General features: G+C 35.4%; 1 protein-coding gene across 2 annotated transcripts in view; it reads left to right on the top strand.

Moving 5' to 3' along the window:
- Positions 1 to 20,942, top strand: part of ARHGEF38 (Rho guanine nucleotide exchange factor 38) — a 118,182-nt gene extending 97,240 nt beyond the window's left edge. For both annotated transcript variants that reach the window (XM_019738889.2, XM_074322784.1), the window contains exons 8-14: positions 2,096 to 2,200; positions 3,876 to 3,998; positions 6,505 to 6,816; positions 16,888 to 17,031; positions 17,850 to 18,048; positions 18,196 to 18,455; positions 20,180 to 20,942. In XM_019738889.2, coding sequence (XP_019594448.2) covers positions 2,096 to 2,200; positions 3,876 to 3,998; positions 6,505 to 6,816; positions 16,888 to 17,031; positions 17,850 to 18,048; positions 18,196 to 18,455; positions 20,180 to 20,365 — 1,329 coding nt within the window. In that variant the 3' untranslated portion in view covers positions 20,366 to 20,942. The remainder of the gene's footprint in view (positions 1 to 2,095; positions 2,201 to 3,875; positions 3,999 to 6,504; positions 6,817 to 16,887; positions 17,032 to 17,849; positions 18,049 to 18,195; positions 18,456 to 20,179) is intronic.
- Positions 20,943 to 25,335: the final 4,393 nt, after the last annotated feature.

Raw genomic sequence — 25,335 nt, 5'->3', positions numbered from 1 at the left:
TTCCCTAAACATATTGTCTTCATCTGCTTGCTTGAAGTTGGGTCACTGCCATGTTTCATTCAAGTCCCAAGATAGTGTTTTAAGGCCAAGATTCAGAAATGAAACCCATCACTTTCACTCACATCTTATTTACTCAAACCTAGTTCTAAGGGCAGAGCCAGCTGCCAGGGAATCTGGAAAGGCACAGCAGCTATGTGTCCAACTTACACTGGAGGTGCGGGTTCTATCAGTAAATAGGTAGCAGGTAAAACATGAACAATCTCTGCCACACCTCCCGAAACCTCTGCTCCTTTATCTCTAAAATGGGATCGATTGTAGCACCTACCCCACAGGGTTGTGTAAGAATTAAAATGAGAAAATGGTAGACAGGTTTTAGCACAGTGTCTGGAACATAGTTAGTGTTTAATAAATGTTAGCTATTATTATTATTAAGGCAAAAACACTTAATCTCAATTGCTTGTAATCCATCCATAGAGAGAATAGCTTAAATAATTAACTAGTGTTGTGAGAGCACATACGAGGGGCAATTCATTTTCCACAGTGGAAAGAAAAGGAATTATAGGGAGAATCTGTAGAAGGGCTGACAGTTGAGCAGGTCCTTAAAAAATAATTTTTTAAGGCAGAAAAAGAACAACAGCATGTTCCAACAAAATAAAGCAAAATGAGAGAGGCTTGGCTATAAAGATGTAGAAATAGGCAATATTTCTCATAGTGTGATCCTTGGACCTCTTACTTTAGAAATCATCTGAGGCCCAGTCCAGATATACAAAACAAAGTAGCTGGTGATGAGTTCCTGAAAACTGCATTTAAAGAAATCTACCACAGCCTGTTTTTATATACATCAAACTGGGTCAAAGCATAGAGATCCTAATTTAGGTGGTGGTAACTTTGTGTGAATTACAAAGAACTGTGCTGATCATTAAATCAAAATCTTTCTATATGAGCAATATTAAGGGTTTTAAACATAAAATAAAATGTCACCATTTTCTATGCATTCATTTCTAAGGTCAACCACCTTAGCAAATGTATGAACCAAGGAGAGCTACAGTGCTGACTGAAGAATATATACCATATTCCACAAAACATTTGCATGCTTACAGATTTTGCCAGCCTGAGGCTGATTCTCACCTTTCGTAGCAATGTTGATTGCCAAGAAATACTTCTCACCATTAAGAGCAACGATAAGTGTGTGTTCCTAGAAACTGCCACAAGTATATGAAAAGCATATTTTTCTGAATGCTTAACACGTAAGGTAACAAAACAGTAACTGAACACATGTGACCATTATCTTAACTCTGCGTTTGTCTAACAGAAGGACTAGGTTTGCTAAGTTACATATATCATTCAAATTTGAGCTGATAAAGAATTATCACCTTTCTTTAGCCAAGAACCTGAGAATATTTTCTAAATAACCACTGTGAAATACATTGGAATGCGTCATATCAGCAAAACAATAAATTCCAGTCACTGGATCAAATGTCTATTTTAATTTTTAAATTTAAATTTTATTTTTACTGATTATTTCATAAGCCCACAAAATATAATTTAACAATACATACACAATATATGCCATTTAAAACAGTAGAGAAAAGGTTTACATCCTATCCCTACTGCAACATAGGTGAAGCTGTGTGAAAACTGAATGGCCAATTAAGCAGTGCCACGTGACTTTGCTGCACTACCGGGTTTCCTCGAAAATAAGACGGGGTCTTATATTAATTTTTGCTCCAAAAGACTCATTAGGGTGTATTTTCAGGGGATGTCTTATTTTTTCATGTACAACAATTTACATTTATTCAAATACACTCATCATCTTCTTCTGGAACATCGTCATAACGTACTAAATGAGTCCGTCTGGCTGAAGGTCTTAACTGGGGCTTATTTTCCGTGTAGGTCTTATTGTTCGGTAATTGTTCATCAGTTGTGCTATGTGCTGGTACACAAAGTACTGTGTCAAAGACAGTCAGCATATTGTGAAAGGTTTTCATCTCAACAAGGAGTTTTTGGTAATATGCTGGGGCTATATGGTCCGTGATATATTTTTTAATACCAGATTCTTTTGAGTTATAAACAAACACTTCCATCTATATTTTAGGTGAAAGACAACACCTTTAACAGAGAAGAAAAGCTATTTAGATGTTTAGAAAAGACTGTGAGGCATTGTGTGAAGAACATTTCATTCTGTCTTCAACACATACAGGTAGGTGGCAGTAGTTATTATGAAGAGTAAATGTGACTGTTACATTCATGTATATGATGACACCTCCTGTATCAAATATGGAAGGCTGCAAATTGCTGGTAAAGGAAGCTGTCATGCAGGGTGCCAGGCAGGGTCTCTGCTCCCGCTCCCCACACAAGAATGCAGGACACGGTGAGGCCAAAACGGAACACCCACGGAGCCACAGGTAGGGGAGTCACACCACTATAGTCTCACTGGAGGCTGGATTCACGACTGCGACCTGCTGTCCGCTTTTCTGCCAACCGACCGGCTCCCCATTTGCTAGCTACAATCCGCCTCTCTGCAATCCGCAATCCATACTCTGCTGCTTGCTAGCTCAGCCATCATCTTCTTGCTAGCCCCCATTTTTCTGCTAGCATAGCCACGGCAGTTATATTAGTGGGCAATGGCTCACTGGTTACAGCTCATGGCCAACTAGCCACAGCTGATGGTCATCTACTACCCAAGCCAGCACCTTTCCACATGAGGCTAAGAGCCTGGAAACTGCTCTCTGGGGCTCTGTCCCCACACTTAGGTAGGTAGGCATACATAAAAGAAAATCAACATAAAGGAGAATAAATTCTAACCAAAATAATTGAATTAAAATATGCAAATACTTCCACACAACCATAGGAGAAGACAAAAACAACACACAAATTTCCAATTCCCTAGGAGTTTCTCCTGCCCTTGTTGAGAATCAGACTTAAACAATCCAACTGGAGTACAGTATAATTATATTCAGAAGAAAGACCAGTCAGGAGTTGGATCTAATGGATCTCATAAAGAAGACAGTGTCCTTAGCAATATCCTGTCAATGTTTGTTTCTATGAGACATACAGAATTAATAGAATTATATGTAGGTCAGTTAATAAATGGCTCCCTTCCTATTTTCCAGCTTTTCTCTTGGATATCTATTTTTGGAAGCAGATGTTTGCAGGCTTAGATAAATTATCACAGCAACAGAAGATTGACAGTCACAATGATTTGGAGACAAGGTTATGCTATGTAACTAACAAGTCACATTATTTTCTTATTTATTAACTGATGTAAAGCCTGACGTTACAATCAGGTAACAATCTCTTGGTAACCTGAGATTGGTTAACAATCTCTTCCTTTTAAAGTACTGCCTGCTGTGAAAAGAAAGCCAAAATTTTGTTGTAACAGCCGGAGGGCAGTGGGAACGCTGTCCTTGATATGTATTTCAAGGAGTAAATGTCTCATGGGAACATCTACAGGAAAGTCTTCTATTTCCACTAATTGATTCGACAAAAATGTGAGCATCTTCCCTTAAAGAGACTGTTAAATTCACTAAGGAACATTGAAAATATAAATCAAAGAGGTGTGATTTTAAAAATAAGGGATCTATAAGAATTAAATGCTAAAGAATGGCCAGTGAGAGAATTTAAGACGGACTCCACTTAATAAAAGAGGGTGTCATACAGAACAGTATGAGAAAGTGACAAAGGGGGAAAAGTAAGGAAATACTTGTTACAAGTAATCTGATTGTACAGAGTGTTTATACAAGTTTTTCCTTTCTTTTGTCATATCTCTCAGTGGTAATGGAGGGTTATGATGATAACATGCACATTTGGAATACGTTTAATTGCACTGGCTTCAGAACTATTCCCTTTTTTGTAACTTTGTTCTTGGGTTTCAGGATGTCATGCCCTTAGCTCTGCAGAGTGTAATGGAGCTCCAGGAGATTTCATGCAACAAAGATGAGGAGGAGAGGGGCTATTCGGAGGCCCCAAGTAATGCCCCAAATCCTTGTGATGACTTTGTAAGTTATTTATATTCACTGATAAATGCAAATTCAATAGTAGTGGGGTTAAAAGAAGAGCTGCTTCTCATTTGTTTTTCTGAAGTTAAAAATAAAAGATACACTAAAGAAAATACTAATATCAGAATTGGTAAATTTAAAAAGGAGATATTTTTTGTCATTAAATAGTTTTAAGTGGATTAGTGAGGACTTTACTGTAATCGGAATTTCAGAGGGCTCCAGACTGTATTTCTAGCAGTAGTCAGTGTCTTTGCAGCTTTTAGTTCAAGTCTACATGTGATGTAACAAGGATTGATTAAGTTAGAAAGTTGTGATTTTCTTAAAGGAGTCTCTGGAAAAGCCCAGGTTCCTTACAGGAGGAGCAAAGATACTCTCTAAAGATGTGACTTCTTTACGTTGGAAAGTAATGCCTTCCTATTGAGAAAAGGCTTTTCTGTAAGAGTCAAAAACTGTATCTTTTGCTCTTCAGTAAATATTTGTTTTCTAAGAGTTCTGTAAAATACACAGAATCATAAAACATAGCTTGGGAATCATAAAAACATGCTTGAGGCAAGAAAATATTTGGGTGGCAAACTAGTCTGAACAATACTAATTTTAACTTAGCACCTTGTATTCCATAGGTATTGTTACCCCAGAATAGTATTTCAAGTATTATATGGAAAATATAATAGTCTCCTTCATCATCTTCAAAGTCCTTGGATGTGCCATTTTTGTGTTGACATTATTGGCATTTTGGGTCAGATAGATCTTCACTGAGTGGCCCTTGTGTTGAAGGGTGTTTAGCATTCCTGTCATACCAAGGCTCTAAATCTCAGTAATGTCCCTCCATCAAAGTCGTGACATGAATATCCCCACATATTTCTGAATTCTAGGAAGCGGTACAGCCTCCACAACAGTAGAAAAACACTGAGAAGCATTTTGCTTTCCTGATACAGGAAAATGGAAAGTCAGGATTACATCTGAACTGAAATGATAGATTCGATAGATAGTGGGATTGGGGGGAGAGAAGTTTTCATGACATGTTAAATGGAAAAAGTGTGGCTAGTAGTTCTTATACATTTTCTGGATTCACATTTTAGAAAAGTCCTTAAGGGTTTGCTCTTTAGTTTAATTTCAATTCATTAACTAAGTCAATAAATATTTACTGAGCACTATGCAAAAACATGGTAATAGCTTCTCCTTCATCAAGCATGCTCCAGAATTGGTCAGAGGAAGAGATAAGGTGTCTTTCCCTACTTTGCATAAAACCTTACAAGATGATAAATTAGGATAAAATAATGATCAGAAAGTTCAGCATACAAGTAACTTTTTTTGTGGATAACATATATTCAACTCTTTTTAAAAATCAAATGTTAAGAGTTCAAAATCTACTTATAGGTACAGTAGTTGTTTTTAATCTAACCATGAGAGGTACTTATCTATACATTTAGGACAAAATATTAAAATGAAATCTGATTCTTATTTGTTTCAACCACAATTTCCATGTACAGGTAAATTTGTTTATGTCTATGGGTCACAGAACATATATATTGTAATTATATTAGGTTGGTGCAAAAGTAATTGTGGTTTTTGCAATTTCTTTTTAACCTCTTAAACTGCAATTACTTTTGCACCAACCTAATATTATAATATTGTAACTAGATTACCTATAGAGTTCAATCATGTCACAAATACAGCAATTTATCCCAGAACAGTAAACAGATTCTTTGCTTAGTCAAAGGATTCATTAAACAATCTGCAGGTGTATAATGATTATTATATAAGTTACACATCACATTTAATCTGCATTGGCTATTGCTGGTGCCAATAAGAGATTGGTTCCTCCTCTCTCTAGATTTCCCACAAGTTCAAAGTTACCAGAGGCCATTTAAGTTAATTAATATCAGCTGCTGCTCAGACCTGATTCCCAAGGACATCTTTCAGGATGCTAAAGAAAACCTGCTTCCAAATTGCCATAACATGATCACATCACCCAAACATGTATGATAAAGGGTAAAGTTGGGCATTCAGTGAGCATAGGTATGAGTGCACTTCAGAATAGAAAGGTAGAAAAGAGAAATAGAATAAATTAAATCTAGGGCGCTCAGTGTTTGTCCTAGGATTGGGCATTAACATGAATTTCATTCAATGACTCAGACCTAAAAATGTAACAATTTAGGACACAGAATCAGCATCTTCTTAATCCTTCAAAGTATTTATAGAGGAAAGAATAGTTCTGTGGTCATTTCTATCACAGGAGGAAAATACCTACAACAAGGAGAGAAAGGTGAAGCATATATTGGTGTTCAGGCTTCATCTTTCATATTCTTCTCCCTTCTCACCCTTCTGGTTCAATGTTAGAGTGTAGAGTCACTGTTTGAAGTCCTTGAGCAGGTTTAGCTAGATGAAAAAATGATCACATCCTCTTTGACTTGGCTAGATGCTTTCCTGTCTCCATTTGATAACAGCCTGGGGCACGGTATTGGTCGTTCTCGCTCTGTGACGGGACTGTTCTCTCCTTTGGCAGGCAGCTCATTTACAGAAGCTCGTCCTGATGCCCCTGTCAGCCCTGCTGTCCCTATTCTCAGGGCCTCAGAAGCTCATCCAGAAACGCTATGACAAACTGCTGGACTACAACAGCTACCTGCAGCGCGCAGCAGGAGATGAGTCAGACTTGGCCAAAAAGGACTATGAGGCCCTCAATGCACAGCTTGTGGAAGAGCTCCAGGTGTTCAACCAAGCTGCACGGAAGATTCTGTCCAACTGTCTGTGCAGTTTCATCACTCTCCTCAGGGAACTGATGTTGGTGGCACAGCGGCTTTGTTCCACAGTGGTGCCGGTAAGCCCAGCACCAGCACCGAGCCACCTTGGCCTATAGGCCTATGAGAAACCACACCCCTGCAAACAGCTCTGTTCATAGTATGCACGAGTGTGTTGCATGGGTGTGTGTGTGTGTGTGTGTGGGTGGGTGGGGGGTGGTGTGGTGGTGGTTTTTATTTTAACTGAAGCCTGTCAGTATCCTGCTGTCTGTCTCTTCTCCACAGGAAGCTAAAAGAGTTTCCTAGCTCAGTTTGTTGCAATTTCCACACTTGTTCTTGGAGATTCCTTTTCAAATGCCAAACCCCTCTCAGCTTTGCTCCACCTATTGGTGGGATCAATGTCGTTCCACCTGCCCGATGCTATGTTGAAGCTTGTCGATTTACATTTTGCCTTCTCTTTCCATTCAAGTTTTTAAGTGTTAACCATGACTAAGATGTGGATCCAAAAAGGAGGATATCTCAGCGTAATGACAGAAGGAGGATAATTGTCTTTGTTTCACTTTTGTTTTCTTCCAAGGAAGAGAAGCCTGTGTGTGTGTGTGTGTGTGTGTGTGTGTGTGTGTGTGTGTATGTATATATCTCATTTAGTCTTCTATTAGGATACAGTTTTACAATTATTTTCTGAAGAGAAAGAAAGATATTTTCACTCTAATACCAACTTTAAAAACTGAGCTTAGTTTCCTGGACCTTCATTTCAAGTGTATTAGTTCTCGTTCAGCTGGTTAGATATTTAATGGACAACATTTGGAGGAAAATTAATTTTCCCTACTTTATTTTTTATTTTGTATCTAATTCATTTTAACTTATCCTGTGAATTATTTTAAGTTGAATAAACAGGTGCTACACTGACGTGGTTCAAAGGGCAAAACTATATGAAAATGTATAAGCAGTTGCATACCCACTGCTGTCTCCCAAACATTCCATCTCCTGCTCCCACCCCTATAGTTATTAGTTTATTCACTTAGGGCTCCTTTGTGCCAGTAAAAGTAAATGCACATATATACTGTTATTCCCTACACAAAACTAGCATAATATACAGCACCCTCTGCAACTTGCTTTCTAACATCCTGGGAAGGCGTCCACGTCAGTGCACAGAGAGCAGTCTCATTCCTTTCCCAGCTTTATACTAGTCTATACTACTGCACAGCTGTATCACCAGCCCCCTATGTGGGGCGTAAAAACTTTATTGAGATATAATTCACATACCATAAATTCTACCTTTTTAAAGTGTGCAACTCAATGTTTTTTTATATATTCATAGGATTTGTGCAACCATCACCATGGTCAATTTTAGAACACTGTTCTCCCACCCAGAAGAAACCCTGTACAATTAGCAGTGACTCCACATTTCCCCCTAACCCCCCAAGCCCAAGGCAACCACCAATCTACTTTCTGTCTCTGCAGATATGCCTATTCTGGATATTCGGTATGAATAGAATTACATAATATTTGGTTCTTTGTGACTGGCTCTTACACTCAGAATAATATTTTCAAGGTCTATCCATGTTTCAGTGTTTTTCAGTACTTAATACTTTTTGTTGCCAAATAATATTCCATTGTGTGGATAAGCCACATTTTATTTATCTATTCATCAGTTGATGAGCATTTGAGTTATTTCTACTTTTTGGCTATTATGAATAAGGCTGCTATGAACATTCAAGTTCTGACTGGATATGTGTTTTCATTTCTCTTGGGTATATACCTAGGAGTGAAATTGCTGGATCATATACTAACTCTATGTTTAACTTTTTGAAGAACTGCCAGACTGTTTTCCACAGTGGCTACGCTGCTTTAAATCCCCAACAGTAATGATTGAGGGTTCCAATTTCCTCACATCTGTCTTTTTTCTTATAGCCATCCTAGTGGTGTGAAGTGATATGTTATTGTGGTTTTGATTTACATTTCACTGATCAGTCACCTATTTTTAGATTTTTTTTAAATTGAAGTAACTTCTAAGATTAAATACAGTAAAGTACATCAGTCTGATGTATCTCAATGTATATTTGCATGTACGTACATTTGTGTAACCACCACCTAGATCTTGATATAAGCCCTTTCCAGTTCCCCATTAGGGCTACTTGTGACCACTACAGGCTACTGTCCTCCAAAGGTGACCACTTTTTTCATTATATTACCATAGACTGATTTACCTGGTTTGTATTTCATATAAACAGAACCACACAATATGTATTCTTTTGTGTTTTAATCTATATCTATTGATGGATATTTGGACTGTTTCCAATCTTTTTCTTTTGCAAATAAGGCCAAAGTAATTTTAGATGTGGGCAGATGTATCATTAAGAGAGATTTCTAGAAGTGGGATCTCTAAGTCAAAGAGTAAATGCATACACAATTTTGCTGGCTCCCTCCGTAAGGGTTGTACCATTTTGGATTCCCACTTGAAACATATGAGAATGCTGGTTTGCCTTGATTTTTCCAATATGATAGTTTCAAGTGTAAATTTAATCTGTATTTCTCTAATAATTACTAGAGAGGCTGAGAATCTTCTCATGTTTGAGAGTTATTTCTATTTCTCTTCCTGTGAGCCAGCTGTTCATGTGTTTGCCCTTCCTTGTACTGAGACAGTGGTCTTCTTTCCCCCCTCAATTTTTAGAAGCAACATATATACTAGTGAGGTGAGCTTTTTGCCTGAGATATAAATTGAGAATGTTTTTCCCAGTTTACCATTTGTCTTTGGACTTTGATTGTGGTATTTTTGTTGTTGCTGTCATGCAGAAGTTTGTTTTTTTAATGTAGTTAAATGTATTAATCTTTCATTTTATGATTTCTAGATTTCGGGGTCATAGTGAGGAAGGACTTCCATGGTTGGAGGCTCCATGAATTTACCCATTTTCCCTGTAGTGTATTTATGTTATCATATTTTCATTTTTTTAAATTTGAATGTTTGATCCATGTAGATTTTATCTTGGTTCATGATGTGAAATATGGATGCAACTTTATCTTTTTCTAAATGGCTATCTAGTTGACCCAACACTATTTATTAAAAAGTAACTTATTGTGGTTCTTAATATTTTTTCTCAATGAAACTCACTTAATTTGCATAATTTAATTCTGAGGCCTATAGAAAGAGACTTGCATATCCCATATTGTCATGGTGGAAGGCAGGTTCATACGTTCACAGTAAAGGTGAGCTTTGGCAGGAATTTGCGATCATAAACAACATGTGATTTTTAGGTATATTTGACCCCCATTCTGAATTATAGAATTTTTAAAGGTGTATTCAGTTCCTATTTTATATTATCTAAATATCTTTCACATTGCAGTCCGTAACATAACAAGGGAAAAGAGTAATTTGCTTTTGAGAAATGACTAATGCCCTAAAGTAAATTAATTTTGGAGAAATTAATCCTTATTAAAATGACTTCATTATATTATTTGTATGTAGTATATATATTTAAACTTTTTGAGATAAATGTGCAGTTGCAAGAAGTGATACAGAGATGCCATATGCCCTGCGTGCAGCTTTCCCAATGGTAACATCTTGCATAACTATATAGATCTCTGAAAGGCAGAATTTAATAGTGGTCAGAGAACAGACTTTAGCACTAGAATGCCTTATTCTAATATCCATGCATCACCATAGTACTTTGCAAATTAATTTATTCCTGTATATCTCAATAATTTTCTCATATGAATAAAATGAGGACAAAAAAGTTACGTGATTTTTAAAATTGAAGTAAAACATAACAAAAAATTATCATTTAACCATTTTTTAAGTATATATAGTTCAGTAGTGTTAAGTATATTCACATTGTTGTGCAACAGATCTCCAGAACATTTTCATCTTTCAAAACTGAAACTCTATACTCATTAAACAACAACTCCCCATTTCTCCCTCTCCCCAACCACTACAACTACCATTCTACTTTCTGTTCCTATGAATTTGACTACTTTGCAAACTTCATATAAGTGGAATCATACAGTCTTGTCTTTTTGTGACTGGTTTATTTTACTTAGCATAATGTCCTCAAGATTCACACATGGTGTAGCATGTGACAGGATTTTCTTCTTTTCAGGGCTGGGTAATACTCCATCGTAGGTATATACTATATTTTCATTATTTATTCATCTGTCGATAGACATTTGGTTACTTCCACCTTCTGGCAATTGTGAATAATGCTGGTAAGAACATGAGTATGCAAATATTTCTTTGAGATCCTACTTTCAATTCTTTTGGATATATACCCGGAAGTGGGATTGCTGGCTTATATGGTAAATCTATTTTTAATTTTTTGAGGAATCCATAGCTCTATTTGAAATTTTATTTCTTATCAGAGTTATGCTTGCACATGATTTAAAGATACAAGCAGTTATTTAGGTTTGGTTAAGACAAGCATAGTCCCTCACTCTCTTTCCCCCATTTCTCCTTCCTTGGAGGCAACTACTTTTCAACTCTTTTACATGATTCTTTCGGTAGTTACCATTGGATATTTTAAGATAAGACTCTTGTGTCTTTTCAGTTTTAGACATGATACATTCCATTATGAGAAATGAGGATTTAGCTATCTCTTTTCTCTCTGTCCACACAACATATATATTCACATATTCTTTTTGGACCCCTCCCCCAAGTTACATTATAAATTTGGTTGAGTTCTTATTCAGCATTTAAACTATGTAACTTGTATGTCAGTCATGATCCCAGTAGGAAAAACATAACATATTCAAAAGAACATTTGAAGGAAAATTTAATAAAAGGATATTTACAAAAATGTGAGTAAAGCATTGGGAAACCTTAAGGACTAGTGCACTGCTGTGGAGCTTATTAAAAAAAGGGGTGTTGGGGGCAAACCTTAAAACACCTAGGCACGAAGGGACAAGGGGAGAGAGTAGTTATAGGGATGTTTAGAGAGAGTGTAGTGGAGAGGGTTATCTGACAGAAGCTGTGCCTATCAGTGAACATTACAGAAAGGAAACTTAGGAAATAATATAGTGGACCCTTGAACAACATGGATTTGAACTATGAAAGTCTACTTACATGCAGGTATTTTCAATAAATGCTGTAAAGGTATTTTCTTTTTTATTATTATTTTCTTGATAACATTTTCTGTTCTCTGACTTACTTTGTTTTAAGAATACAGTATATCTTATATATATATAACATGCAAAATATGTGTCAATCGACTGTTTATGCTATTGGTAAGGCTTCTGATCAACAGTTAGCTATTAGTAGTTATGTTTTGGAGGAGTCAAAAGTTATATGTGGATTTTTCACTGCCCAGGGCAGGTGTGTGTGTGTGTGTGTGGGGCGGGTGTGTGTGCGTCTAACCCCTGCTTTGTTCAAGGGTCAGCTGTATCCTTGTTTCACTTTCCTCCCTCATTCTGATCTCCTCTGGGTGCTTCTCATTGATTGAGCCCATCTGGAAGCCAGAGCACAAGGAAATTGTTGATACATTCTATATTGATCAGCCTCGCAGAGCACAAAGTAGGATAGAAAAGGAAAGAGAATGAGTTTTAAGAATTACCCAAAAGATATTCAGAGCACAAAGTGAATGCTGGTTAGAGTTCAGCTATATAACACTATGACTTTTATTTCATTCATAGCTTTTTTGTTTTACCTAAAGTTAATAATGTGTTTTTCTTTTATCAGTAGCTTAGTTTTAACTTCTCTAACTTTATCTGCCAAATCATCTCTTAAGACACTCAGATGTATGAGGTATTATATTAAAATGTCTTCTTGCAGAAATCTATTCCAGAGTTTTCTGATCCACTTCAATCTGAACTGGTTACTCTTTTTATCTGATAACTCAGTGTAATCGTGGGATCACATTTTATCATCATTCTGAGGAATCCCTTCACCTCTCTTCTGTGTGGGACCTTACATTTTCTTATACCATGTTGATTTATTTTATTTTAATTTTTATTAAAATATAGCTAACATACAATATTGTATTAGTTTCAGGTGTACAAAATAGTTATTCATCATTTATATACCTAAAGAAGTGATCACCACAATAAGTCCAGCAACCATCTGACACTGTACCGCGCTATCACAATATTATTAACTATATTCCCAATGCTGTACATTACATCCCCATGACTTATTTGTTTTATAGCTGGAAATTTGAACCTCTTATTTCCCTTCACCGTTCCCCACCCACCTTTTTAAATTTTTCAATTATAGTTGAAGTTAAATATTATTTCATATTAATTTTAGGTGTACAGCATAATGGTTAGACATTTATACAACTTAAGAAGTGATTCCCCCTGACTAGTACCCACCTGGCACTATACATAGTTATTAACATATTATTGACTATATTCCCTATGCTTTACTTTACATCCCCATGACTATGTTGTAACTACCAATTTGTACTTCTTAATCCCTTCACCTTTTTCAATCTTCCCCCAATCCTTTCCCATCTATCACCCTGATAAATCTAGTACCCATCTGACACCATAGTTATTACAACATTATTGACTATATTCCTTATGCTATACCCCATAACTACTGTGTCATAGCCAATTTGTACTTCTTAATCCATTCCTCTTTTCAGTCACCCCCTAAACCCGCTCCTATCTGTCAACTGTCATTTGCAATGTTGGTTTCTTTCTTGTTTTATGCTTTTTTGGGGGGGACTTATTTTTGAGTAGCTTCTTGAGAGAGGAAAATTGGGAATTTAGTATTTTGACACCTTGAGTATCAGAAAATGTCTTTACATGACCATCACATTTAGTTAATTGTTTGGGTGGGTATAAAATTCTAAGTTGTTCTTTCTGAATTTGAAGGCATTCTATTGTTCCATTGTCTTCTGGCTTCCATAATTTCTGTTGAGAACTCTGAGGTTAATTTTGATTCTTGATTCTTTGTATGTACTTCCCACATTCTATCCCATTCTAAAAGCTCATAGAATTTTCTTATTGTCCTCATCAGTCTGAAATTTAATCATGATGTATCTTTGTATGTGTATCCTTTCAACCTGAAAATTTATGTCTTCCACTTCTAGAAACTTTCTTTGAATATTTCATTTGTGATTTTTTTCTTCCTTTTCTCTATTTTCTCTTTCTGAACCTCCTAGGTTATTCTTCTAATTTTGTTATCTTATTTTCTGTCTCTTTATTACTTTGCTCTACTTCCTAAGAAATTATCCTAACTTAATCTTCACACTCATCTTTTTATTTATTTTATTTTTGCTCTCATAATTTTAATGTTCAAAAGTTCTTTTTGTTTTCTTAAAATTAAGACAGGTTGCTTTGCTTTTTATCCAACCTTTTCATGCTAGAGGCATGCCTTAGACATCTAACATACTTGATTAGTCACCACTGATAAAGAATAGAGGACTAACTGGCAGCATTGAGCAATTAAGTTCTGGCAATTAGGTTCACGAACACATCCTAGAAAAAGTGCAATATACCTCATTGCTGAATATCACTGCAGTCACCTTTGAAGTACTCCCCTTGGGAAGCTATACAATGATGCCAGCACCAAGTCCACCCTTCAAAGCAATTTTGGAACTCTTTTTCTGGAATGGCCATCAGAGTTGTCATATTACCCTTGATGTCCTAAAAGTCATCAAAATGTCTTCCTTTCAATATTTCCTTTATTTTTGGGTAAAGAAAGAAGTCAGTGTGGCCCAGATCAGGTGAGTAGGGAGGGTGTTCCAATACGATTATTTGTTTACTGGCTAAAAACTCCCTGACAGACAGTGCTGTGTGAGCTGGTATGTTGTTGTGATGCAAGAGCCATGAATTGTTGGTGAAAATTTCAGATCATTTTCATCTAACTTTTTCATGCAGGCTTTTCAGCACTTCCAAGTGTAAACTTGGTTAACTGTTTGTCCAACTGGTACAAATTTATAATGAATAATCACTCTGATATCAAAAAAGTTAGTAACATCATTGCAACAAGTTTGTGAACTTAATTGTCAGACCTATATAGGAAGGAGTTGAAAACACACTTCACTATTGTGTAGAATAATCTGGCTGTAATTTCATTTGGGAACACCTGACGATAGCAGCTATAGGTCTTTCCTCTTGGGATGCTTGGAATCTCCAGAGATGACTTTTCAAATCTTTTGCTTAGAGGGGTAATGATTGACTGCTAGGACTGCTTGTTGCGGTTTCTGAGTCCAGGGTACAAGGTGTGATCACAAAATATGGTGAATGTTTAAATTTAAAAATATCATTACAATAAATAACACATTGCCATTAATCCCCCTCGAAATACTCCCCCTCACTTTGAACACTTATTCGATCATTCATGCCACTTTCTCAAGCAGTTCTGGAAGTCCTTTTTCATGTCTTTACTTCATCCTCCATCATGACAATGATCTGTGTCACATATCGCTTCTGGAACATGGCAATTTCTGTCAAATAAAAACATCATGGTATGTTGTCATCCACCTTATTCACCGGCTGTGGCACCATGTGACTTCTGGCTCTTCCCCAAAGTCAAAATGATTCAGGACATCAAGGAAGCCACAACAGCACAACTAAAGACACTCACAAAAGAGGACTTCCAGAACTGCTTCAGAAAGTGGTAAGAACAATGGGATAAGTGTGTTTGAAGTGAGGGGAGTATTTTGAGGGGTAAATGGTCTTATTTTCCTCTTTGGTTCTTTTCTTTTTCTTTCTTTTTTTTAAAAAATTAAAGTTTATCAGGGTGACAATTAGTAAAGTTACATAGATTTCAGGTGTACAATTCTGTATTACATCATCTATAAATCCCATTGTGTGTTCACCACCCAGAGTCAGTTCTCCTTCCATCACCATATATTTGATCCCCCTTACCCTCATCTCCCACCCCCACCCCCTTTACCCTCTGGTAACCATTAAACTATTGTCTGTGTCTATGAGTTTTTGTTTCTCATTTGTTTGTCTAGTTCTCTTGTTGTTTTTGGTTTGTATACCACATATCAGTGAAATCATATGGAACTATATATTATATATATTTAATTTAAGCATTCATCGTATTTTTTGATCACACCTTATATATCCAGTGATTTAATTAACTTCTTTCTAATATGGGTTCCATACCCTTATTTGTGCCTGTGTCCCCAGTCTAGAGACTCTCTGTTTTACCATTTATAGAGAAGAAAACTTCATCTTGTGCCAAGGTAGGGAAGAGGCAATCACTATGTTTCACTGAAGTGCGAAAGAATCTGGGAATCCAACTGCTTAAAATAGTTCCAGTTGTCTATAACTGCGTAATAAATTACAACAAATGTGGTGGTATGAAACAACCCATAATCATTTATTATTATTGTCACTCATATTTCTGGTGGTTCACTTGGCTGAGGTCATCATTCTCAGTGTCTCGCATGAGGTCGCAGTCAGATAATAGCTGGGGCTGGAGTCATTTCAAAGAACTCCTCGGGCCCCATTTCTGAGGCTGGTGATAGGATGATGATGGAAGAGTCAAACAGCTGGGGACTGGAATAACTGGGTCTCCACAGAACCCCTTCCCTCCCTGTCTCTGATCTTTCAACCTGGTTTTTTGATGCAGTGGTCACAGTGCAGCTGAACTTTCCTCCACAGTGATGAAAGTCTCCCAAGAGTGTCCCAAGAGAAACCAGCAGACAATGTGTGGTCTTTTTTTTAGCCTAATCTTGAAAGTCAGACAGCATCTCTTCCATTGTTCTATTCATTTCAACATTCCACTCATTGAGGTGATTATAAAGGCCCACCAAGTTTTGAGAAGAGGGGACATGGACTCCACCTCTTGATGGGAAAAATGTCAAAGAGTATGCTGTTTTGTTTTAAAACCATCACATGCTCTTAACTAATGATTCTTGTTTTAGCCTCTTTCCCCTTCCCACTACCCCACCCCAGCACATAGGATGTAACTACTGCAATCAATTCCTAAGCCTTTTTGCAATTATTTTTTTCTCCTCTGTTCTCCTTTTGTTAGGTTTGAACCTTCAAAAAAACAAAAATTATCCCTGTCATTTTAATGGGGTTTCCGGAGACAGCAAATTCGACCATTTTCATATAGAAGTTCTAATGCTGGTCTGGTTTTTCTCTGTAGAGCTATCTTGTATTTTCTCAACTGTTCTTCACAACTCTACTAAATTCAATACCTAATATGGTTAAGTAGTTGTCTGGGAACAATGCTGTATTATTTCTACCTATAGGTACCACTGTTGGTTTCAAACATCTCTGAAATTCAGAATCAAGTACTAGAAGAGGTTCAAAATCTGAATTTTGTAAAGAATAACAATGCCACCTTTATTGAGAGGAAACTTAGTTTTGAAAAGAAGAAGCATGTGCAAATTCTGGTGAGTTTGGTAGCCTTCATGACAATGATGAATATCACTTCTCTGCCTGGTTCAGATCATAGTATATTTTTTCCCTATCATTTCATTCTAATGTCCTATAATTTACCTACTTATTATATGTAGAATTTCTTATCCATTTCTACCCTCTATATTATGAACTTTGAAAAGTCATAGATTTTTATCTTCATAAAATCTTTGTACATGATGTATTCCAAGTGACTAAAATGGTCCCTGACACAAGATAGGCACGACAAATATCTGTTGAATAAATTAATGGATGTTTATAGAGTAAAATCATATAATTCAACTTTTCACTTTCTAGATAAGGAATCCCAGTTTCCAGAGATGAAGTGGCTTTCTCAAAGTCACTTAGTGACAGAGCTGGGATGGGGTTCAGGCCTCTTGAGTCCTGCCTAATTTACTGATATTGTTTCCCAGAAAAGACATGCATATGTACAATTTACTTAAATATTATTTATCAAGTGCTTAATATGCAAGGGATTGTCTTCAGTATGGCAAAGAATTAAAAATTTGTTCAACATCCAATAGGGATTAGAACCTCTGCTTGCTTATTCTCTGTTGAATTTTCTTTTTTCTCTACAACACTGCCCTCATGTGCTAACTAGAGAATTTTTCACTGCATAACTCAGCTGGATACTTCTTAGTAATAACCCAACCTATGTATGAACATTAAAGTAATCCCAAATCCATGTATGGCTTCAACATTTAAAAAATTTCTAGAGAGGAAATATCTATCCACTCAGTGAGGATTTTATTATGCATCTACCTAAACCCAAATTTCTCCTTACTTCTCCCAGCCAGAAGTGCCACGTCAAACTGATACCCACCGTGCCAAACTTCTATCTACATACAGTACAGAGGAACTCTACCAAGCTAAGCGCAAGTGCAATGCTACACAAGAATATGACATCAATCTTCTGGAAGGGGAGCTGGTGGCTGTGATGGAACAGAAGGATCCATTGGGGAGTACGAGCAGGTGGCTTGTTGACACCGGAAGTAAGTTTTTTGCTGAAGATGTACAGAACTACCACCTCTCTTCTGGTTGAGATTTTCCCAGGGGCTTCTATGTGATTCTCTAAACACAAATGTTTGGAAAGCATATACCAATGACCTTGTTTCTTCTTTCATTTTATTCCTATCTAGTTATAAAAGGATATGTGTATTCTTCCTTCCTAAAACCCTACAATCCAGCAAAAGTACAGAAGGTGGATGCTGAGAACAGGCTCTATGACGACGATTTTGATAACATCAGCCTCTTTGTGTCTTCACGGCCAGCTAGTGATAATGTTACAGGCACCCCGGAAGGTAGTATAAGTGATAGCAGCTCATCTCTTAGTGGCACATGTGGAAAGTTTGAAACAAATGGCACTGTTGTTGACAGTTTTCAAGAGGTAGATGAACAGGTAAGAATTTGAACCTTAACGCAAAAATGCTTGGCTGTTCAAATCATGAAAGATGTTCTTTCTAATGTTGTCCTTTCTTACTGTAAGACTTGGTGGAAGAGCTCCGCTTTGATGTCAAGGAGACTAGCTCTATTAGCACGTACTCTCTGTGCACCTTTTGGCAAGGAATTTCATTTCCTGAGCCTGTTTCCTCAAATGAGAAGAGGACAATGATTCCTACCTTGCAGAGTTGATGTGAGGATTAGAGATAATGTGTATTTGTCGAGTACCCAGCACAGAGTAGTCACTCAATAGATGGTAGCTGTTGCTATTACTACCCCACTGCAATGTACTTAGAGTGAAGATGATCTTTTTATATTCCTCCATCAGAGAAAAACAGCTCATGCTGAACAGAGGACCACCTCTCCTTACGGTGGAACTCATGCTAGAGTTGTTGAGATGATACACACATCAATGGCATTAGAATATCATCAGAAGTTAAACAGTTCAAGAGCTAAACAACTTAAATTGAAACTGTAGCCCCTCCCCCCCATTGCCCAGTATCTTTTCCTGCTTAACAGTCACCTTAATCCTCATACTGTTCTTTTCACATTGACCTTCAGTTTTGAGAAGGTTAGTCAGCTTGCCTTTCCCATGTGCTGTTTTCATGTGTTCATCTTTGTACCTTTGAATATGATATATCCACCCCTTGTCTCAACTTTGTCACCTATAACACATTACTTCCAAAACCCACCTCACAATTAGCTGATATATCACCTGCATGTGTAGAGTGTTTTTTTCTTTTGTTCTGTTTTTGGCTTCTGCCTTTTTTTTTTCTTTAAACACTTTTCTCCTAGCTGGGTTACAAGTTCTCTAAACATAATGTCTGGCACTCAATAGATACTTAATAAATTCTGATTTTTAAAAATGAATGAATAAATGTTATCAGTTGCTTAATTTTATACCATAACTAAACATTTGTATTAATAGTCTTATGATTATAGTGGAAGAAGGACTAAACATTTATTTAGGGACTTCTTAAGCATCTAATAATTATGAAGTGTTCTTTTGAGGTTCTAGAAAAATTCTTTTCCCTCAAATATATTTTACTAACTTCTTCTAGGTTACTTAAACTATTTTAAATATCATAAATTTAATACGTTATCATGATAAAGGCTTGGAAAATAAGGAAACAAATAAATAAAAATGAAAATCACTTCTAATTCCACCAAAGAAACTAACAATATTAGACTTAAATTGTACATCTGACTTTATATCTTTTTTGCTTAGTATTTTATTTATTCAAAATCATTTTCACATGTCATTAGTCATTTTGACTACAAAGTTCCACTTCCATTCCACTTATACCTTATAAAGTGGGTATTGCCGTAACATTATTGTGTAAAAATCTGTCAATGCTCCTATTTCTGTAGAAGAGATTTGTACAGCTATTATAGAATAAAAAATAATTAACATTAAAAAACTCTTTTATTTGAAACTGCCAAATTGCCTTCAAGCACCAGCAATTTAGGAGCCTCCCAATAGAACAATGCAAATGCCTATTTCACTCTATTGTCGTCTGGATCGTACTTTAGCAAAATAGATCCAGCAGAAGGAGTTGAGGAAATGGGACTTTGGGAAAATAAGAAAACTAGTATTCCTTCTAAGAGCTTGGAAACCCTTATTATGTTTGTCAACATTTTTTAGGTTCTGCTTGTAATAATGTCGTTTGCTTCTTCGTCTAGATTTTCTATGCTGTTCATGCCTTTCAAGCCCGAAGTGACCATGAACTCAGCCTTCAGGAATATCAAAAAGTCCACATACTTAGATTTTGTGACCTAAGTGGCAATAAAGAGTGGTGGTTAGCTGAAGCTCAAGGGCAAAAAGGATATGTGCCTGCTAACTACCTTGGGAAGATGACTTATGCTTAAGAAAATAAGGCTTTTGACGTTTATTTTCTGGCAAGTTGTTGACTGACTACCTCATACAACTGACATTACAACGTCAGCCTAGAAATCAAGAAACCTCCAAACTACATGAACTGACACTAGATCAGATTTCAAGGAAGACGTTGCTTCCTAACAGGATTATTTCAAAATGTACTGTGAAAAATACATGTTGAAGGAAATAGTAAACATAGCAAAATGAACAGTCCAAGTTCCAATTATCAACTATTTACAAGTTGAGAGCTTTTGAAAGAGGGTGTTCTTTACCATCATGAAAGGTGGGCTCGAAGGACAAGATTTTTTTTCAATTTACTGTATTTTGTTTGTATTATGTATTTTGCCTCAAAAATGTTTTGTTTTCCATGTCTCCCTCCTGCACACGCATGCACATACATACATACATGCACACATATACACCATATACATTATATGGTTTACACATACATATGTGTACTATATGGTATCGATTATACACATATATGCATGAACCAGGGAATATACTAAATATACATAAGAACAGGAATTGGTTAACTAACAGCCAACTAGAAATCTGATGTTAGAGAGGGGGGCCTTTCTTTAATATAAGTTTTGAATGAAAAAAACTGAATCGTATGAAATATTTACTGAATGCATACCACGCGCGGGACATTGTTCTAAATGCTTTATATGTGGTAACTTATTTGATACATTATGAGGAAACTGTGGCCCAAAGAGGTGAATTTAACCCAAGTCACATTGCTAATAAGTGATAGGGCTGGACTCAAACCTAGGTCTGGTTCTGGGGTCCATAATCCAAAGTAGTACACTGTACTAACCCTCCAGGAGTGTACCCATTTGCTCTCACAAAACACTCAGTGATGCAAATAACGGACAGTAATGAGGACCATCTTCCTCTCGGGTCCTTATTTAAGTATTGAGAAGTTTTTAAAAATCAAGGGCTACAAGAACTTCCATATTAGCCTAGAGAAAAATGAAGTATCTAGGTTTATTTTTATTGTTTTGCTTAAACATTTTTGAAAGTGTAATCATTTAAAAATTATCCTACATGATTGCTAATGATACTTTAATGAGGAAATATTTTTGGATCACTCAATCATTTGGATGAATGGGGAATGTGTGTTCCATGTTCTGAGCCAAGATATAAATATTTTTATTGCTGATTTGTACTTAGACAAGGCAGGCACTGAGGATAACATATGCTGTAACACATTGTCCTGGGACACTGAATTTTAATTTGGGAATAGCTCAAAATTGTCCCCTAAGATTTCAGGCATATTTTGTCAAGACATTTCATTGAACTAAAGATGTTTCCATAGAACAGAAAAAAGATTAAATTTGACTTAGTGGTTTCCTTTAAAAAACAAAATAAGATAGACTTTCATTGTCCACATAAAATGTGCTAATATGACATTAAATTTTAATATTTAAATAAAAAGTACTTGAAAGGATTTGATCTCTATGATATATATTGTTGCATATATCACTGAGGAATACAAATTAACAAAATAAGCTGCTTTCCAGAGGGTTGCTGACTAGCATACATATAGGACTACAAAGCCACAGATATTTATACATTTTATGATACATGACAAAATTTACATTTTATGATACAGGTGTCCCCTATTATCCAAGAATATATATTCCAAGACCCCCCCAGTGGATGCCTGAAACCTTGGATAGTACCAAACAAACCGTATATGTACTATGTTTTCTCCTATGCATACATATAATAAAGTTTAATTTATAAATTAGGCACAGTAAGAGATTAATAAAATAGAACAATTATAACAATATACGGTAATCAAAGTTATGTGAGTGTGGGCTCTCTCTCTCAAAATGTCTCATACTGTACTCACCCTTCTTCTTAGAATGATGTGAAATGATATAATACCTATGAGATGAGATGAAATCAGGTGAAATGAATGACGTAGGTATTGTGATGTAGAGTAGGCTACTATACAGGTTACTTGAACACAACCACTGTGATACCTCGACAGATCTGATAACTAAGATGGCTACAAAGTGACCAGCTGGCAGGTCATGTATACAGCGTAGTTACGCTGGACAAAGGGATGATTTGTGTCCCAGCGGGACAGAGCCAAATGCTGTGAGATTTCATCATGCTACTCAGGATTAAGCACAATTTAAAACTTGTGAATTGTTTATTTCTGGAATTTTCCATTTAATATTTTTGGACTGCAGTTAACCACGGGCAAGTGAAACCATGGACTAGTGTATTGTTCCTAAAATTCTTAATCTAAACATGGTTTTATAAGGTTCTACTGGTAAATTGTTTTTGCATAAAATGTGTTCTTGTTTTGAGTCGGGTACCAAAAGAAGACTCTCTTTTTAATATTTACAGGGACTTTTTTATATCTTTTAAATAGTCCTTTGTACCCAATAATAAAACAAATAAATTCTGGTTTGGTTAGGGTAAAGCAAACGGAAATCCAAACTTTGCTACATGTGGAAACTACAAACATTTCCAACAACTACATATATATATATACACACACATATATATTTATATATGTATATATGTACACATTTTATATATATATGTACATATATATATATATATATATATATATATATATATATATAACTTAAATTATGACCTTAATACTACAACACCCCGACCCCCAAATGAAGAATTATGTAAGAAGCATATATCTGCTTTTCTGGCTGAAATATTGACTAGATGTATATGAGCTTTATCTACTTGTGTGGATCTAATATTAATGCTTCCTGTCTGACCTTTGAAGAAACCACACCATTAAAATCATAGCTGCAGTTAGATGCTGAGCAAGAGTTGTAATGAAGCCACTTACTGCATGCAGTCCCCCACTCCTGTGGTGAACATATATTACTGTAAAACTATATTGTTGCTATTTTAAAATAGCAACCTACATTTCACATACCATTTAGGGTTTTGTTTTGTTTTTAAAAAAACATTGTATAAAAAGAATTGTATAATACCCTGATTTTCTTAGTTTGTTGTTTAAATTTTAATTTTGAGAACAGGCATTTTCTTGGGCCTAAGGGAAATAAAATCCTAAGATATTTAAGATGTATGTTTTCAAGAAGTTTTAAAAGATAAAACTGTTGGTGAGATCATTATAATCAAAGTGAGGTTTGCTAATGTAATTATTTCTTTACATTTTTAAAATTAAATGTTATTGTACAATAAAGAATTCTCCGAAATAGGTATTTTTTACCAAGAATGAAAGGAAAATTTTTGTGGCTATTTTTCTTTGTAAAACAAATAAACAAGTATATGTATACATTTCCTTTAGTATTTATTATTTTCATTATATGCATGTGACATCATTTATTTAGTATTTATTTTTTAAATAGGTGATCTAAACTAATATTTAATAAAGCTTAGAAATTATTAAAAATCCAGTAATACGAAATTACCATGGGCGCTTAAATCACTAGAAAAAGTCACTAGCTATTTGGACATTCCTTATATTTCAGAAAAAATATCTTGTTTTAGTATTCATTAGTATACAAGACAATTCTATGAAGATTGAGTTGTACAGAAGAGATATAATGCACAGTGTTAATCATATAAATGCAGCTTTGCATAAAATCCTTTAAGGGCTGGTATAGTTCATATTTTGCCTAAAATTTAATTTGGACTTTTAGAGATGGAATTAAGTGTCTGTCACTTTCTGTGATGAATAAATACTTCAGATGATTTATAAAAATTAGTGTTTTCAGTACTGAAACACGGAATTTAAAACTTTTCACCATAAGCTTCTTGGATTTTTCTGTGTATTGCAAAAACCTCTCAAATCTATGTGAATAAAGGAAATCTTTGTATTCTAAGGTGGCAAGAAAATCACTTTATTGAAATCCTGTTTTGTCGTAACTATGGCTTCCTAAGATACTCAATGCGTTGCTCAATAGTGAATACAGCTAGACCTCACAAATTCAAGCTAAATTAGACATATAAGTTTACATTATAGTTGATGAGAAGTAATTACATTTCATTGATTGGAAAGACACTAGAATTTATATTCTTTAGGGATATCCTATTTATAGAATGCTAGTATTTTTAAAGTCTAATTTTTCAATTACCTCTCTCCTATACATTGAGTTTATGTATATATGTGTGTATATATATATATATACATATATACATATATATATACATATATATACATATATATATACATATACATACATACATACATATATATATATATACACACACACACACACACACACACACACACACACACACACATAAACTCATTACATTCTCTGTGATCCACAAAATTATTTCAATATAACAAATCTTCACTCCAGGGCTACTATAATTCAAGCTGAGTCTCTATAGGTCAGCTACTGCTTTCAGGATATTAGACTCCAGATACAGGCAGATTTACTTTAATTTTCAGGAAAACAAGTCACACTTTAGCATATACTGGCATGAGACGTTCTTGTTCAAGATCTCAAAGATGTATTCTTAGTAAATTAAATAAGCTTACCTTATTAAAAAAAACAAACACAATATGATGGTGTGTAAATGTATCTATGACTTTCTCTAATTGTTTATATAATTTTTATAATTATTGCATTAATAAAAATATATTTCTATCAAATGTTGTATTCCTATATAACCAATGGTCATCATAATTTATAATCTTAGTTACTACTACAGTACTATCACATCCTTGTTAAGGGTCAGAATCACCTAACCTTTGAATATTAGATGCTTTCCATTTTATCTCATTAATTATCATCTATGTTTTATAGAGGAGGAAAGCAAGTATAACACAGCTAATACACAGCTAAGACCTGGGACTCAAAACCAGGTCTTCTGACTTTAAGCCACTATTCTTTCAATGCTTTCCTTCTTTTTTTTTTTTTTTTGTTAAGTCACTAAAATCTATGATTAGACAATCTTATAGAAAACACAATATGCAACAGAAAAATTATACTGA

The sequence above is a fragment of the Rhinolophus sinicus genome, linkage group LG02 (genome assembly GCF_036562045.2).
Source record: "Rhinolophus sinicus isolate RSC01 linkage group LG02, ASM3656204v1, whole genome shotgun sequence".
Lineage (NCBI taxonomy): Eukaryota > Metazoa > Chordata > Mammalia > Chiroptera > Rhinolophidae > Rhinolophus > Rhinolophus sinicus.
The sequence above is the reverse complement of the archived record's forward strand: the minus strand, read 5'-3'. Positions and strand labels throughout refer to the sequence as shown.